This window comes from Malaya genurostris, chromosome 1, assembly GCF_030247185.1.
Source record: "Malaya genurostris strain Urasoe2022 chromosome 1, Malgen_1.1, whole genome shotgun sequence".
In the NCBI taxonomy this organism is placed as follows: domain Eukaryota; kingdom Metazoa; phylum Arthropoda; class Insecta; order Diptera; family Culicidae; genus Malaya; species Malaya genurostris.
This window is the reverse complement of record NC_080570.1, coordinates 163,333,515-163,349,591: the sequence shown is the minus strand read 5'-3', so window position 1 is coordinate 163,349,591 and position 16,077 is coordinate 163,333,515. Positions and strand designations below refer to the sequence as shown.

The window sequence follows — 16,077 nt, the reverse complement described above, 5'->3', positions numbered from 1 at the left end:
GTTTTCCTCGTGCAGCGTCATGTGCAATTTGAGTAAACATTTACGTTTGAAAGTCTTGTCACATTTGGTACATTCGTGCGGTCGCTCATTGGTATGGGTGATTTTATGATCTTCTAAACAGAAAAACGAATAAAATCCTTTCCCGCAAACATCACAAACGTGATCGTATTTTCCCGTATGAATACGCATGTGTTGGAGGACACTTTTCTTGAACATATACGTTTTGCCACAGATTTCACAACACACGGACGGGTTTTGCGTCCTAAAGTTATAAATTTTCTTAGATGTTTGTAACTGATATCGATCATTAAAGTGAACAGATGTTACTTCACCTGTTTTGTTGCCGTTCACGGTCATGAGCTGCTATATTCCGTGCGGACTGTTCAAACTCTTTGCCACCCACATCACGTTTGTGCAGAGAATTTTCTCTTGCATGAAGAATCAGATGAGAGATTAGGTTTTGTTTACGAGCAAAATCTTTACCACAAACGGGACATTTTAGAGATTGACCAACACATTGATGTTCTACCAAACGATAGTTTTCGGTGAATTCTACGCCGCATGTATCGCATTTGTAAATTTGTCGTTCATCAATATGAAGCTTCTTGTGTGTCGATAAATTGTCTTCCATTTCGTCTTGTGCAATATCCAGCATCTCGTCTTTTACAATGCAAATCGTTTCCTCGCTGTAGGTAATAGAAAATTAGACTATGAACCTATCCGTACTGGCAAAAACGATAAGAAATACCGACCTACCTTCGATCAGATTCATTACCTGATGGATTATATTCTGGTTGCTCTGCCAAAAGTTACAGGTCTATAGTTGATTGATTCGAACGTAAACGGGAATACGAATTCAATATACCTTCGAATGTATCGCATACGGCTGTAAACAATAATTAAGGTGATTTTCTTTTTCAATTCCAACAGTCACTAACAAACCAGATGGCGAGATGGATCAACTATGGTCTTAGCCTGTCGATAAGACAACACAAACAAACAAAAAAATAAAATAAACCAGATCGTTTGTCAGATTTTGCATAAGGCAATTCGCAACGCTGTGATGGATATATCTGTTCTAAAATGGCAGGCTATCGTATAATTTAACGGCATGTTCAGGAGTGTTCTAGTTCAAAATGCATAATTTATCTCGGTTGATTTTTCATAAGGGCTTATAAACAAGTGACAGCTTCTCTTTGATCACTCTCTCTTTCAATTATTGTGATGTGATTAAAAAGATTTTCTTTGATATCACTATTCTGTTTGAAAGTCGAAAGTTTCGGGTTTCATTTCATGCAAAGATTTGTGTGATAAACGTGGAAACCGCTCGGTAATAAATAGAAGAGAAAGTAAACAAAGAGAAACTGACACTTGCTTATACGCCCTAATGAAAAATCAACCGAGTTATGTCAGTTTTAATATTAAATCTAGAATTTATAACGAAATAAATCTGTGTTTCAAATATAGGAAAAACAGAACGGCAACGTACACCAGTTCTAAATTTGACAGTTTGTTTCAGTTTCAGTTATATTATAGACCACCCATATGAATCTTGCAGCTGCTGAATTTGCTCGAAAACTGTCAAAAATAAAACTGAGCTTGATTTATATATTGGTCTGTTAATGTATTAGTGTTATGTCAACTCACTGTGATGTTTCCAAACAGAAACAAGCAAACAAAATAAATGCTTTCGAAAAGAATACGAATTTTTGACACAAACTTCTAGAAAAAATTACTGGATGATAGCATAAATCAAATAAACATAGATTTCCCAGTGTAATAGTAATGTAGTTGAGCAACCCGTGACACCAAAAGCACCGTCTGGTGGAGAATGGGTGCGTAAATGCTCCTAAAATGCATGCAAAAAGTTGCCTGCGCATTTAACACAACCACAGTAGCTAATGGAAAAAAGTACACCCGTTTGTCACTAGAGGTGCTGTTAGTGTCACCTTACAGTGAGAAATCTATGTTTAATTGATTTATGATTATAGCCCGCATAGCGTTTTGGCTACCTGGGCAGCCATGGCCACCAGAAGGCTACCAAAATTGATTCAGTTACGGTTGTCAAATCCAATTTGACAAAACAAAGTCGCCTGTATCCAAGTTAGCCGAGCGTTTTCATCTTCTCACCTTAGCTGAAAATGTCAAAGATTTCAATGTGGAAAAATCCTGGTGGATACGGTTGTATCGTTTGAGTTGTATTCCTGGCAGCGGTGAGGCAGCCGAACACCAGAATGTCTGCCAGCCATATTTTTCCAGCTGGCAGCGTTTAGTCAGCCATCTGGCAGCCATGCGTATGCGGGAGTGAGCTACAGCGATTTTAAATGATACTGTATTATTCAGTGCAAAGTTTTTATTGACAATTTCTGGTATGTGATTCGACGCTTTGACATTTCGCCTGTCATACCTCACTACACACACTCACGCAAGAAATTTAAAACAGTGTTCTATTCGTGTTTAAAATTTACATTAATTTGAAACAAAATTATCGAGCAGTTTTAAATCTGTTTCAAATTTGTGCGATTGACATGGTTTAGTCGTAGATCTAAAATAGATCAACCCATACGCAATAAAACAATCTAATATACCTGAATTTTTATTTTTATTTCTGCACATGAAGAACCACACTCAAAAATATTCTCACATTAATCTTAAATCACGCGTAGATCCCAAAAATGGCTTTGTCATCGGAGTTCACGTGATGTTCTTAACAACCATTGGATCATATGAATATGAAACGACCCCTATGTCAGAATTATTGCTGTTGTCACATATTTTTCATTGGAATATTTTAAGTTTAACGTGTCGTCTAATGTATTTTTTTATCTTAAATTACTTGATGTTTTTCGTGTTGTCTACCCTAATGGTGTACTTTAAGATGCACTTTTCAATTTCAATTTTTTTAAGCAAATTTGTTTGCTTATTCATTAAATTTATTCATCTGACAATAAAGTTGTATTATTAATACATATAAGTCATGTCATAAAATTATAGATCGCAGTACTGTTTGCCCAAATTTGTGAGACGGTTTACTGAAATGATGGAGGATATTCAGAAGTGTCAAGTGCCCTCAAACATGATGGTGTTGGTTCGTAATATACGAACACCGTTCAATGTGATCTCGTTGGATGTTAATCATTATAATGAGTGGAGTTCCTGTAACAATTCAAACGTTAATAATTTTGTGATTTCAAATCAAACGGATATTCAAAAAACAAACCTCAATAAATGTTTCCAAACTACCTCTAAATGTTTGCTTTTGTGAATCCTTGGGCAATCTTAGAGCTAAAATCTTTTCCGCATATGGTGCACTTACTTCTCGTTCGTATGAAGGCACAAATCTCCAAATATCAAGGAGAACGTGCCATTTGAGCCAATTTGTTCTGATAAAAAAGGCCGTTCACCGGTGTGAATATATTCGTGGTTTTTCAAAAGTGATTCGGAGAAGAATCCTTTGCCACACACATGTGTTTGTTGAGATAATACTTATTGGAAAAATCTTTCTCGCAAATAGTGCATTTAAACTTTTCGTTTGTATGAATGCGTTTGTGCATGCTGAGATAATACTTATATGAAAAATCTTTCTCGCAAATGGTGCATTTATACTTCTCGTTCGTATGAATGCGTTTGTGTCTCACGGAGCTTGTTCTATGATTAAAGCCTTTACCACACACTTCGCACTTATATTTGTAATCACTTTGGTGAATAGACATGTGTTTAGTTAAGTAATCCTTAATGGCATATTCTTTTCCACATACCGTGCATTTGAACGGTCGTTCGCTTGTGTGAAGTCGCATGTGTACAGAAAGTATCATTTTACAATGAAAGTCTTTTCCGCATATAGCGCATTCGTAAGGCCGTTCACCGGTGTGAATATTTTTGTGGTCTTTCAAACGCGATTTGGAGATGAATCCTTTGCCGCACACATCACACTTATGATCGTAACCATCCGCATGAATTTTCATGTGTCTGCTGAGATAAAACTTATCGGAAAAATCTTTCTCGCAAATGGTGCATTTAAACTTTTCGTTTGTATGAATGCGATTGTGCATGCTGAGATAATACTTATTGGAAAAATCTTTCTCGCAAATGGTGCATTTAAACTTTTCGTTTGTATGAATGCGTTTGTGCATGCTGAGATAATACTTATTGGAAAAATCTTTCTCGCAAATGGTGCATTTAAACTTTTCGTTTGTATGAATGCGTATGTGTGTCGCGAGGTTATTACGTTCATAAAAGCCTTTGCCACACACTTCACACTTGTACCTATCATCTCCTCCGTGAATAAACCTGTGTCTGGATAAGTAATAGTTAGTCGCGAAATCTTTTCCACATACGGTGCATTTATACGGTCGCTCTCCTGTATGAAGGCGTTCATGACCTTGCAAGCGTCTTTTGGTCGTAAATCCTCTACCACAAACGTAACACTTATGCTTATAATCATCCGTGTGAATAAGCATGTGTCTGGATAGGAAACGCCGATTGATGAAATCTTTTCCACATACGGTGCATTTGTGAGGCCGTTCACCTGTGTGCCTATGTCCGTGGTCTTTCAAAAGTGATTTGCAGTTGAATCCTTTGCCGCACACATCACACTTATGCTCGTAATCATTCAAATGAATTTTCATGTGTCCCCTGAGATTATATTTATTGGCATAATCTTTCCCGCATATAGTGCATTTAAACTTCTCGTTCGTATGAATGCGTTTGTGTTTCGTGAGGCTAGTACAATTATTCCAGGCTTTGCCACACACTTCACATTTATATTTAAACTCACTTCGGTGAATAGACATGTGTTTAGTTAGGTAACGCTTAACGGAAAAATCCTTCTCGCATATGTCGCATTTAAACTTCTCGTTCGAATGATGAATGCTTTGGTGGCTAGCGAGGTTAGCACCATTATGAAAGGTTTTGCCACATTCTTCGCACTTATATTTGTGCTCACTTTGGTGATTAGACATGTGTTTAGTTAAGTAATCCTTAGTCGCGAAATCTTTTCCACATACGGTACATTTGTACTGTCCCTCGCTTGTGTGAAGTCGCATGTGTATAGAAAGTTTCATTTTACGATGAAAGTCTTTTCCGCATACAGCGCATTTGTAAGGCCGTTCACCTGTGTGAATATTTGTGTGGTCCTTTAGTAGCTGATGATACCGAAATTCTTTGCCACACACATTACACATAAATTGTTGGTTATTAGTATGAACGATCATGTGCTTGTTCAGGACACTCTCCATTGAAAATTGTTCCCCACAAATTTTGCAACTATAAACCTGTTCTCCTTCAGGTACTAAGACGTCTTTAGGAAGCTCACTTTTCTTTGTGAATTCATCACAAATTTCATATTCGAGATGGAAATCACTATTCTGCGTGAATCCCTCTTCACCAATCTCATATTCGAGCTTTAGTGGGGAATCGATTGTTGGAACGGACGATGGGGAAAAGGTTGCAGGACTGTTTTCGGGTTCATCCTCTTTTAGTATCCCATCTCGTTGAAGGAAAAATTCCATTTTACTGAAAATAAAAGTGGTTGATACCTAAGCTACTGCGATCAAGATCAGCAACTAGGACAGAACATGAAAATAATTGACTCACCTTCGGGTGATTTTATTCAATATACAAGAGAAACGTTCGCTATTCCCTCTAAGGCTATGGACCATCTCGCGAATTATTATTTTAACATTTCCTTCTTTTTCTGGCCGGCGTCACCTCACTGATCTCAAGCTGTTTTTCAAAGAATAACGAATCCTATAGGATATAGTAAACAAATCGAGTTTCTCTCTCCTACCCAGAGATGCCAGATATTTTCATAGAAAACCTGTATTGCTTTGTATAAAATAAAAAGTCTGTATTGATCTGTATTGGTATTCACTAATAAAATGAAATTCTTACACAAAATGATGCCAAAAAATGTTATTCCAATAGATTGTGGTTGTAGGATGGTAGATTCAATCAGTCATTGCTGCGCTCACAAGAATATTCAACGACAAAATTTCATTGTCTTTTTTTTATTTATTTATCCACAACAATTTAATTGTATTTCCATATATTTATCTAGTTTGAAATTGTTGGCTTCATAATTTGACATGAAATTTCAACGCCCAATATGCAACGTCAAGTCGGGTCATACAACTTTCAGTTTGACAGTAAAATTTCATGATGCCATTACTTCCTTGAATATCAGTTCAAATTATAATATAAATGGATTTCACAACTGATTTCCATATTAATTTGTAACTTGTCCCTTGATTGAAATACTTTTATCTCATCACTGGAATCAAATACTAAAACATAACTCAGACAGAAAAGTTTAATATTTTATTTCTTACTTTTTGTGAGATCTATATAAATCTGTATTAAATTGAGGAAATCTGTACTCTGTATTAAATCTGTATGAGCATATAAAAATCTGTATAATACAGATAAATCTGTATAAATGGCATCTCTGAACCGCAAAGATAGCGAAACCATGTCACCATGTTATGTCACGACGCCATCTTGATGAGATCAAATCGGAACTTCAAAATCAGCTGATTGCAACGTAAACAAACAAATAGTAATACATTTGTTTTACGCAAGTTCCTGCTAGGCCGCCATGTTTTCGTGACCATCATCTTTTCCGCAAAGACGAAAACAACGAAGAAGTATATAAGTTCGTTGTTGCTAAATATCTGTGATATTTAGCTGTGAAAGTTGATTTTTTTATGTTTGATTATAAATGTGATATCGTTATGAAACGTGCGCTGCCAAATTGTAATACTGACTTTCACAATCAATGAAGTGTTGTATTTTACTTCATTTTGTTTACTTGCTCTCACTGACTTGCTAGCTTTGATGGCCCCGAAGGATTGAGATGTTGGTTACGATAGCACTAGCTGGAGCGCCTTATTGTTGCCACCGGGCTGGTTTTACGCGTTTACCTTGTTTAGTGCACGAAAATTAGTAAATTTTGGGTCGACTCTCTCACAATAACTTGTCGGTTTACCTAAAATACAGCAGACAGTGTTTTGGGACATCAAGTGGAGATAATTTTCACAATTTGAGAGTCGCGATGAGTATCAAAACGTCGCAGTGTTTGGGGCTCGAAACGCGAGTGGCTCAACGTAATCGGTATACTTTCAAATGGCTGGTGCCAAAGACATCATATTAACAAGATATCCAGCTCTCACATTTCTCGAACAAATCATTGGCAACATCCTTTTTTGCGTGTATGGTGCCCTCAGGCGAGCCCGCATCGAATCTCGTACATAGAAGTAGGGGAGCGAAATGTCAAATTCATGCGCGCCAAAACAGCAGCACTGCGCACTCATACAATTGACATGATATGTTGAATGTGATGCCGTGCGATGGCGTTGCTGAACTGAAAATTGAGATCGCTCCGAGCTGACAGGGTCTGCTGGTGCTCACATACCGGTGTCAGATGGGTGGGTTAGCAGTGACGGTAAAAAAAACTTTATACAAACTTTGATTATTGATTTTTTTTCTATGGAGCATAAGAAACACTTAAGTTTTTGAGTTTCCGGGCCCATTGAAAAAGTCCAAGCTCGGAGGGAATAACACAGACTAACAGACAGGACACTCAAATTTGATTCGTCAATCATTTTAACGGTCATTTCAAATATTCCATTATTTGGGACAGTACTCACATGTGTCATGATGGCGCCACGTTACCCTATCAAAAACATGATGTCTGTCATCTAGACTGTCTTTATTTTTTTCATTTACCAACAGAGTTGCCATTCATACAGAATTACCTGTAATGTATTGATTTGTATACGTCCATGCGAATTTCATGCAGGATACAGATTTAATACATATTGCCAAAGATAAACTGAAGATTACAATGTTCCATACGTTTCATTGAAAAATGTTGGGTCAGTAATCGTGAACCAGTTGGTTCAGTAATAATGTAATTTTATTGACCCTCCGTTAACAAGCGTCGACTAGTTCCGACAAAATGCCATGGAAACAATACAAGTTAGAAAGGAAGCACACATATGTTTACATTCAGCATATAATGATTTCTTGCCACAACTGATGCTTCATGGGATGAGGCTATAACAAACTAAATAAATTCTAGACAATGGTTCTAAGTAGTTTTCACTTTCTTATTCTAAGAATCACTGATATAAAGCGAAATTTCTCAATATCGTTCATACTGTAACTTGATATTTTTCCAAACATAAACAATCATTGTCATAGTTACGACGCATCTAGTGATCAGACACTTGTTGTTTTGCATCAAAATACTCAAATTGACAGTGAACCGAGCTCATCGAGGGGTCCTATTCAAATGATACCTAAGAAATCGCAGACTACTCTATCTTGAGTTTATCTTTGATATTGCCTAAACTCTATACATAATTGCGCCTACTTCTCATCCTCCAACTCAATAAAAAATCGAACCCGTTTTGTTACAATATTTACTTGCTTCTGGTCTGCCGCCACTTAATTTCGGGTGAAAACTACCAACACAATAAAAAATAGTCTAGATGAACAAATTTGAGTCGAATAAATGGTTACCCTCCAACATCAAGAAAAAGTTAAATATATTATCAACGTAATCCAATAAATCATTGTGACGATTCATTTTCAAATATTTTGATGAAATCAGGCATCCCTGCAAGCAGCTGATCGGTGTTGACAAACGAGGGGAAACCACCTAGTAAAAAAACTTTTACATAACACAAGGGGTGTACAGATAGTAAATAGTTCGCGCAGTACAATATAGGTGGAACTAGTGCATCACGAAAAATAATTTTTATTAGAATTTACTCATACTGTCATGTCTGTTAGTCTGTGGGAATAACCCCTTTCCTTCGTTCTCGGCGTCCTTGAATATGCCATGTTCGTGTAAAAGTTTAAACTTGAGTTGAGAAAGCGTTTCAACCACAACCATTCGAGTTTTCCGATCAAAAGGAGGATCTATACCGTTTTTTTTCGGCTGATTAAAACGCTACTCCGCTGGTCTTGAGTACTAAAACCGTTACGGCACTGTTTCAAAATATGATTCACCAACACAACCTCCTGCTGGTCGATATGTTTAATTGCTATGTTGAAAACTCTTATTTTGTAAGATCTCATATTTATATTGTGAATAAATGTTCTTTCTATGTAAAAATGATGGGAAGGAACACTTGCTCGTCTGGCAGTCTTGCTCCACCTTACCCTTTAAACCCGGACAGAAGGGTTTGCTAATGGGTAAATCTGTTAATATGTTTTGCAGTATTAAAGTGCAAGCAAGTTTAAAATAAAAATATTCAACACTGTTATTTGAATACTCAATGTATTTTACAATTATGTTGGTAAGTACAGAAATAGCAATATCTCATTTAAATGAAATCGATCAGTGATAAGTGGTTTGACTTTTCGAGTGAGTTCCACACAGTATTAGCCGAGAAAGTATATTAGTACCGTCACTGCCCTGTATAAATGTGTTCGTGATCATTCATCTTGATGCTTAGTGGTAATTCTTTACTTCTCGTCCGTATGAAGGCGTTTGTGTTTTGCGAAGCTTGAACTATCATTCATGCCTTTGCCACACACTTCACACTTGTACTTGCATTCACTTTCGTGAATAAGCCTGTGTCTGGATAGGTTAGTAGTAGTCGCGAAACCTTTGCCACAAACATCACACTCATACTTATCATCAGTGTGAATACGCATGTGTTTGTATAGGTAAGCCATAGTGGCGAGATCTTTTCCACATACGGTGCATTTATAAGGCCGCTCACCGGTATGACTATTTTCGTGGTCTTTCAAAAGTGATTTGGAAACGAATCCTTTGCCGCACACATCACACTTATGCTCATAATCATTTGTATGTTTACGCATGTGTCTGGTTAAATAACACCTAATGGCGAAATCTTTTCCACAAACAGTGCATTTGCACGGTCGCTCGCTTGTGTGATGGTGCATGTGTAAAGAAAGATTTCTTTTCTGATGAAAGTCTTTTCCGCATATTGTGCATTTGTAGGGACGTTCACCTGTGTGACTATGTTTGTGGTCTTTCAAAAGTGATTTGGAGATAAATCCTTTGCCGCAAACATCACACTTATGCTCGTAACCATCCACGTGAATTTTCATGTGTCTGTTGAAATCATACTTAGTGGTATAATCTTTCTCGCATATGGTGCATTTAAACTTCTCGTTCGTATGAATGCTTTTGTGTCTCACCAGGTTAGCACCATTATGAAAGGCTTTGCCACATTCTTCACACTTATATTTGTGCTTACTTTGGTGAGTATACATGTGTTGAATTAAACAACCCTTAAGAGCAAATTCTTTTCCACATACGGTACATTTGTATGGTCGCTCGCCTGTATGACTGTGTTCGTGGTCTTTCAAGAGTGATCTGGTCATGAATCCTTTGCCACACACATCACACTCATGCCTGTAATCATTCGTATGAAAACGCATGTGTCTAGTTAGGTAAGACATGAAAACGAAATTTTTCCCACATACGGTGCATTCGTACGGTCGCTCGCTTGTGTGATTTTGCATGTGTACAGAAAGATTAATTTTACTATGAAAGTCTTTTCCGCATACAGTACATTTGTAAGGTCGTTCACCTGTGTGACTATTTTCGTGGTCTTTCAAAACTGATTTGCTGATGAATCCTTTGCCGCACATATCACACTTATGTTTGTAACCATCCACGTGAATTTTCATGTGTCTGCCAAAAGAATACTTATTGGAGAAATCTTTTTCGCATACGGTGCATTTGAACTTTTCGTTCATATGAATGCGTTGGTGTGTCGCGAAGTTACCACTATTATTAAAGGCTTTGCCACACACTTCGCACTTATGTTTGTACACACTTTGGTGAATAGACATGTGTTTAGTTAGGTAAGCCATAACGACGAAATCTTTTCCACATACGGCACATTTGTAAGGTCGCTCGTTTGTGTGAAGTTTCATGTGTAGAGAAAATTTCATTTTACGACGAAAGTCTTTTCCACATACCGTGCATTTGTAAGGCCGTTCACCTGTGTGACTAAGTTCATGATCTTTCAAAAGTGATTTGCAGGTGAATCCTTTGCCGCACACATCACACTTAAGCTCGTAATCATTCACGTGAATTTTCATGTGTCTGCTAAAAGAATACTCATTGGTATAATCTTTCCCGCATATTGTGCATTTAATATTCTCGTTCGTATGAATGCGTTTATGTCTTTCCAAGTTAGCACTACGATAAAAGGTTTTGCCACACACTTCGCACTTATATTTGCACTCATTTTGGTGAATAGACATATGTTTAGTTAGGTAATCCTTAATGGCAAACTCTTTTCCGCATACAATACATTTGAACGAACGTTGGCTCGTGTGAATGAGCATGTGTCGAGCAAGCATCTCTTTAGACCAGAAGTTTTTTTCGCATGCAGTGCAATTGTACGGACGCTCTCCAGTGTGAATATTTGTGTGGTCCTTTAAGCGCTGATAATCTCGGAATCCTTTGCCACAGACATTACACTTAAACTGTTTGTCTTCAGTATGAACGATCATATGTTTCTTCATGGCTTTCTTCAATGAAAATTGTTCCCCACAAATTTCGCAACTATAGACCTGCTCCCCTTTAGGTATTAAGTCGTCTTTATGAAGATCGCTTTTCTGTGTGAATTCCTCATCACAAATCTGATATTCGAGTTTTATTGGGGAATCGATTGTTGGAGCGGGCGACGAGGAAAAGACTGCGGTGCTGTTTTCTAGTTCTTCCTTTTTTAGTGTTGCCTCTCGGTCAAAGCCAAATTCCATTTTGCTGAAATAAAAAATTATATGCTTGAGAAGAGCCACAAAGATTAAGATCAGCAACTACGACATAACATGACAGAATTTACTCACCTTCTTGTGACGATTGATTTAAATCAATTTACAGGGAACGTTCGCTTTTTGCTCTAAATTGGCCTTGATGTTTTTTTGTAGTTTATAACTCAATAGACAGCATTCGAGGTGTACATTTCAAACTAAATTTCAAATTGACCTTTTTCTGACAGCTCACTTACAACCAAATGCGCTTTCACCATTCGAGTTTTGTTTTAATTTGTTTTTATCTAGGACAGGACTTGACAATTGGTAATCCACTTTTAGGACCAATTTCGGACCAGCTCGTGATTGGTTGAAATTGACATAAGCAAGTACAAGTTGTTGAAATCTAAGGCAAGACCTGACATCTGGGGGAGCTGCTTTTGTTCCAAAATCGAACAGCTTCTGATTGGCTGATTTTGATGTTGCTACCTGCACATTGTGAAAAGAAAAAACTTTTGCAGGGTACGCGAGCAATGATGCCAGGTATAAAGATAATCAGAAAACAAGTTTATTAAAATGTATAATTTTAGCTCACCAATGAAAATGAAAATTTTCGGAGAATGTTTCACTTTTTTTCAATCTCATTGGTAATAAATGTTTATAGTGGCAACCCTGTGTAATTAAAACAAGCATCAAGCCGTTCTTCTTTTTAGTGAATTAAATTGTAACCAAAAAAGATTTGTTAAATTAGTGTAAACTCGAAAGTGTGTTTACTTTTACGAGAAGATTGAACTGTTGTGTTCCACACTGTGGTCGCACTAAGCATTTCTATCCAAGCCTGACTTTTTCCGGTTTCCAAAAGATCCGGTAACACGTCAACAGTGGATTCGATTTTGCGTTCAACATGAGATAGTTCGTGTTTTGTCATCAAAGCTCAATTAATTGTTTTTAAGCATTAATATATAATAGAGAAATGCATTCACCAAAACAATTTTCATGTTTATTTCAAATCAAAAACCGAGTCTATAAATAAATATTTTCTTCCTAGCAGAGTTGTTAAAAAATCTGTGAATATGGTTACACTATAGCCGATACGTTGGTATTTATTCCACAGGGCGAAAATGACGAGAAGGATGATTCGGAAGGAAGAATCTAAGACAAGACCCAGCCCGGTGGCAAAGATAGGGCGCTCCAGCAAGTGCTAGCGTGGCCAACATCTGGGGCATTTGGTGGGCAATCAGAGCGCTCAGAGTACGGTAAACAAACATTCGAGCATTTCAATTCGAGTAAAATCTTAATTTCCTTATCGTAGTGATGATATTCTGATCGATAATTTGCGGGGAGGTGCTTTAAAGGGCACTGAAAAAACAAATAGTTTGTAATATCCAGTTTTTGGTTAGCCATTTTTCTTCATTGTTTTGGTTTTTGCAGAATGATGCTGACCACAGTTTCATGATGTGCAGCGTCCTTAGCAAATTTGCTGGTTTGCATTGGCGCAGCAGTTTTTGTTTACGCGCTCTTGGAATGTGCTCGGGGTTGCTGAGGTTTTTTTTGTTTACGCGACACTGAGGTGCTCTGCGTAAACAAAGAAATTTCACGGACAACCGCGGTAACGTTCACGATGGTCTCGGGTTTAGGCCGAACAGCTAGTGAAATGTTAGGAACATAAAAACCACTAGTCGGAAAAAAATTAGAGTTCAGTTCAGTAGAGTTCAGCTCGGTTCAGCACAGACCAGACTCAATTTCTGAAGAATTAAGTGAAAAGTTAGAGTTCAGCTCGGTTCAGCACAGACCAGACTCAATTTCTGAAGAATTAAGTGAAAAGTTAGAGTTTAGCTCGGTTCAGCACAGACCAGACTCAATTTCTGAAGAATTAAGTGAAAAGTTAAGTCTAGTTCGGAGTGTAATACAGTAAGCCGTAGGAGTATGCATAGTGTGCATTGTGAGGGTCAAGTATCAAGTGACCTCAAAATCAAGCAAGAAATAATGTTTTCGGAAGGCATCTAAAGAAGTGAAAATTGCTGTAATGAATAGAGATTTAACAGATTCATGTGTAGTGTTTGAGATCACCATGAAGTGTTGTGAATAGATTTTCTAACTAGTGGAGTATGCACTAGATTGTACTGCAGTAGGACATACGTTCATATGTGCGTAAACTTAATGATATGCCGAACTTAGTGAGACTGCGTGAAGTGTTAGCCTTATTAACAATCGTTAGTGACTTTTGTTAGATTGTGGGAAAGAACTCCCAAAACAGCCTAATCCTGCACTATTGAGAATAAGTAGCTGTTAAGTGAAAAGCATAAAAAGATAAACTATAAACTCAGAAAAAAGGTGAATTTCGTGGTATTACTCCGTATAGAACTAAAAGAAACGTCATCTTCGTTATTCTGCCACCCGCCACCGCTCGGCCGGGAGCCTACAAGTGGTGACAGCGGCGGTCCTTTGCGAGGCAAAGGAAGACATCATCGGAACGCAAACCCAAGTGACTACCAGAATTCGGAGATGATCGGCAGAAGGGGGATGTTCATCATGTTGATCGAGTAAGTAATCCAAGCACATTCAGTGCGCTTTGTTCGACATCTACATTCAACAGTGAATTGGGGCAACCACGCCTGATCGGGCCGTTGTCAAATATAGTACTATAAATTCGCAAAAAGAAAAAAAAAAAAAAAAAAATGAAACCTAAGTTAATGATAGCATAATTGTAAAATGTCAGGACCGTGCATTGATACTAAAAGACGAGTTATTTACATACACGGCTGGGAAATTATTTACACCACACAGTTTGTTTTTTTTTACGTTGAGGAGTAAAATTTCTGATAGCCCGTTAGAATAGATTTTCGATGGTTCTATAAAGAACCGATTCGATGGTTTTATGTAGTGATTTTTGGTTTATATTTACAACTAATCTTCACATATGGGAAATACCGGAGCGAGTAATTTTGAAATTATCTTAAATGGATCAGCTCGGTAGAATTAATGAAATTGGCGAATATATTGTGAAAGAGTACGAAAATCTCTATAAAAATAAAACTAGACCCCGATCATTAGCTGGGATAATTGCAAAAAGAGAGACCCTTCTCGACGCATTCAGGGAATTAGAGAGACTAATTGGTGGTTACGAAGCACGCGTCAGTGTAGATTGTTGGAATACATTAACAGACCAGTTTGAAAACGTAAAAACAAAATACGACGCGGCAATTAGAATATTAGACGAATCCACTATTATCGAGGCCGAGCAACTAAAATCGCCCATATTACAATTAAGTGTGGATTTAGACACAAACAAGCGCGCCGGTAACAGCTCAAACACCGCAAACATGAGCCAAAATAGGAACGAAAACGCCGAAAGATATCGGTTTCCGATGCAAACGGCGATACAATGTATTCCAGAGTTTCATGGTTCAGTGGATGAACTCGAACCATTTTTAATACAAATAAGCTATTTCGCAGACGAAATACCATTGGGGGAGGATCAAAAACCACTATTGAATGTGGTGTTGATGAAATTGAAAGGGAAGGCAGCGTCATTCATAAACAGAATACGAGCTAACACATGGGAAGAAATGTTTCAAAATCTGAAAAGACAATTCAGCATAAGAATAACCGTTGAAGGCATTTTACAGAAAATAGAGACATTAGAGCAAGGACCGTCGGAGACATTTACAAATTATGCTGATAGAGCACTGCAAATTTATGAATGCATCGAAGAGATGCAACGAGATCAACACACCGAAAGTTCCTTCGCAGAAAGGAGCTTGAAAATACATTTCATTGGGGGATTACGAAACGCAAGCTTGAAACAGGCAGCGAAAAGTCAAAAGGGTATTGCATTTAGAGATTTGATACAATTTTTGCAGGATGAACATGCGGAATGTGATCATCTGGAAAACATAGTACAACGATTACAAGCCTGTCGGATGTCAGAGAACAAACATAGAACTGCAGATCAGTTGGGCCATGTTAGAAATAGATTCTCAGGTCAGCATCAACAGGCTCACGGCAGAGCTCCACGACAACCAAATTGGGGGAATTCTTGGAACCAGGAAAGACCTGGCGGAAGTCGATCAAACGATAATAGGAGGTATTATCGAGAACCTGAAAACCGCGGTAATCAGTATAGAGAATCCGGACGCATGATGCCAAATTATCAGAATAGCTACGGAAACCGAGATGATAACAGACGTCAATATAATCGTCAAGACGAAAGATATCAAGTACGAAACCAGGGCGTGAATAACCAAGCTGAGGGCAGAACATGGCGAGAAGACAGAAATCGAGAAATGATGTATAGAGACCAGTCTCCCGCAAGAAGGTACGATGGCAGAA

General features: G+C 37.7%; 2 protein-coding genes across 2 annotated transcripts; both read right to left on the bottom strand.

Annotated features, from left to right (window-relative positions):
- Positions 1 to 250: 250 nt before the first annotated feature.
- On the bottom strand, positions 251 to 7,116 carry LOC131428673 (zinc finger protein 83-like). The gene is made up of 5 exons (XM_058592719.1): positions 6,986 to 7,116; positions 5,893 to 6,920; positions 5,596 to 5,826; positions 3,433 to 5,514; positions 251 to 686 (listed from the first exon to the last, which is right to left on the bottom strand). Exons 3-5 carry the CDS (start codon positions 5,658 to 5,660, stop codon positions 329 to 331), a joined length of 2,505 nt encoding a protein of 834 aa, XP_058448702.1. The 5' UTR covers positions 5,661 to 5,826; positions 5,893 to 6,920; positions 6,986 to 7,116; the 3' UTR covers positions 251 to 328.
- A 1,891-nt stretch (positions 7,117 to 9,007) lies between these two features.
- LOC131426605 (zinc finger protein 91-like) lies at positions 9,008 to 12,176 on the bottom strand. The gene is made up of 2 exons (XM_058589467.1): positions 11,842 to 12,176; positions 9,008 to 11,758 (listed from the first exon to the last, which is right to left on the bottom strand). The coding sequence occupies exon 2, from the start codon at positions 11,752 to 11,754 to the stop codon at positions 9,475 to 9,477; it is 2,280 nt and encodes a 759-aa protein (XP_058445450.1). The 5' UTR covers positions 11,755 to 11,758; positions 11,842 to 12,176; the 3' UTR covers positions 9,008 to 9,474.
- Between the last annotated feature and the right edge of the window lie 3,901 nt (positions 12,177 to 16,077).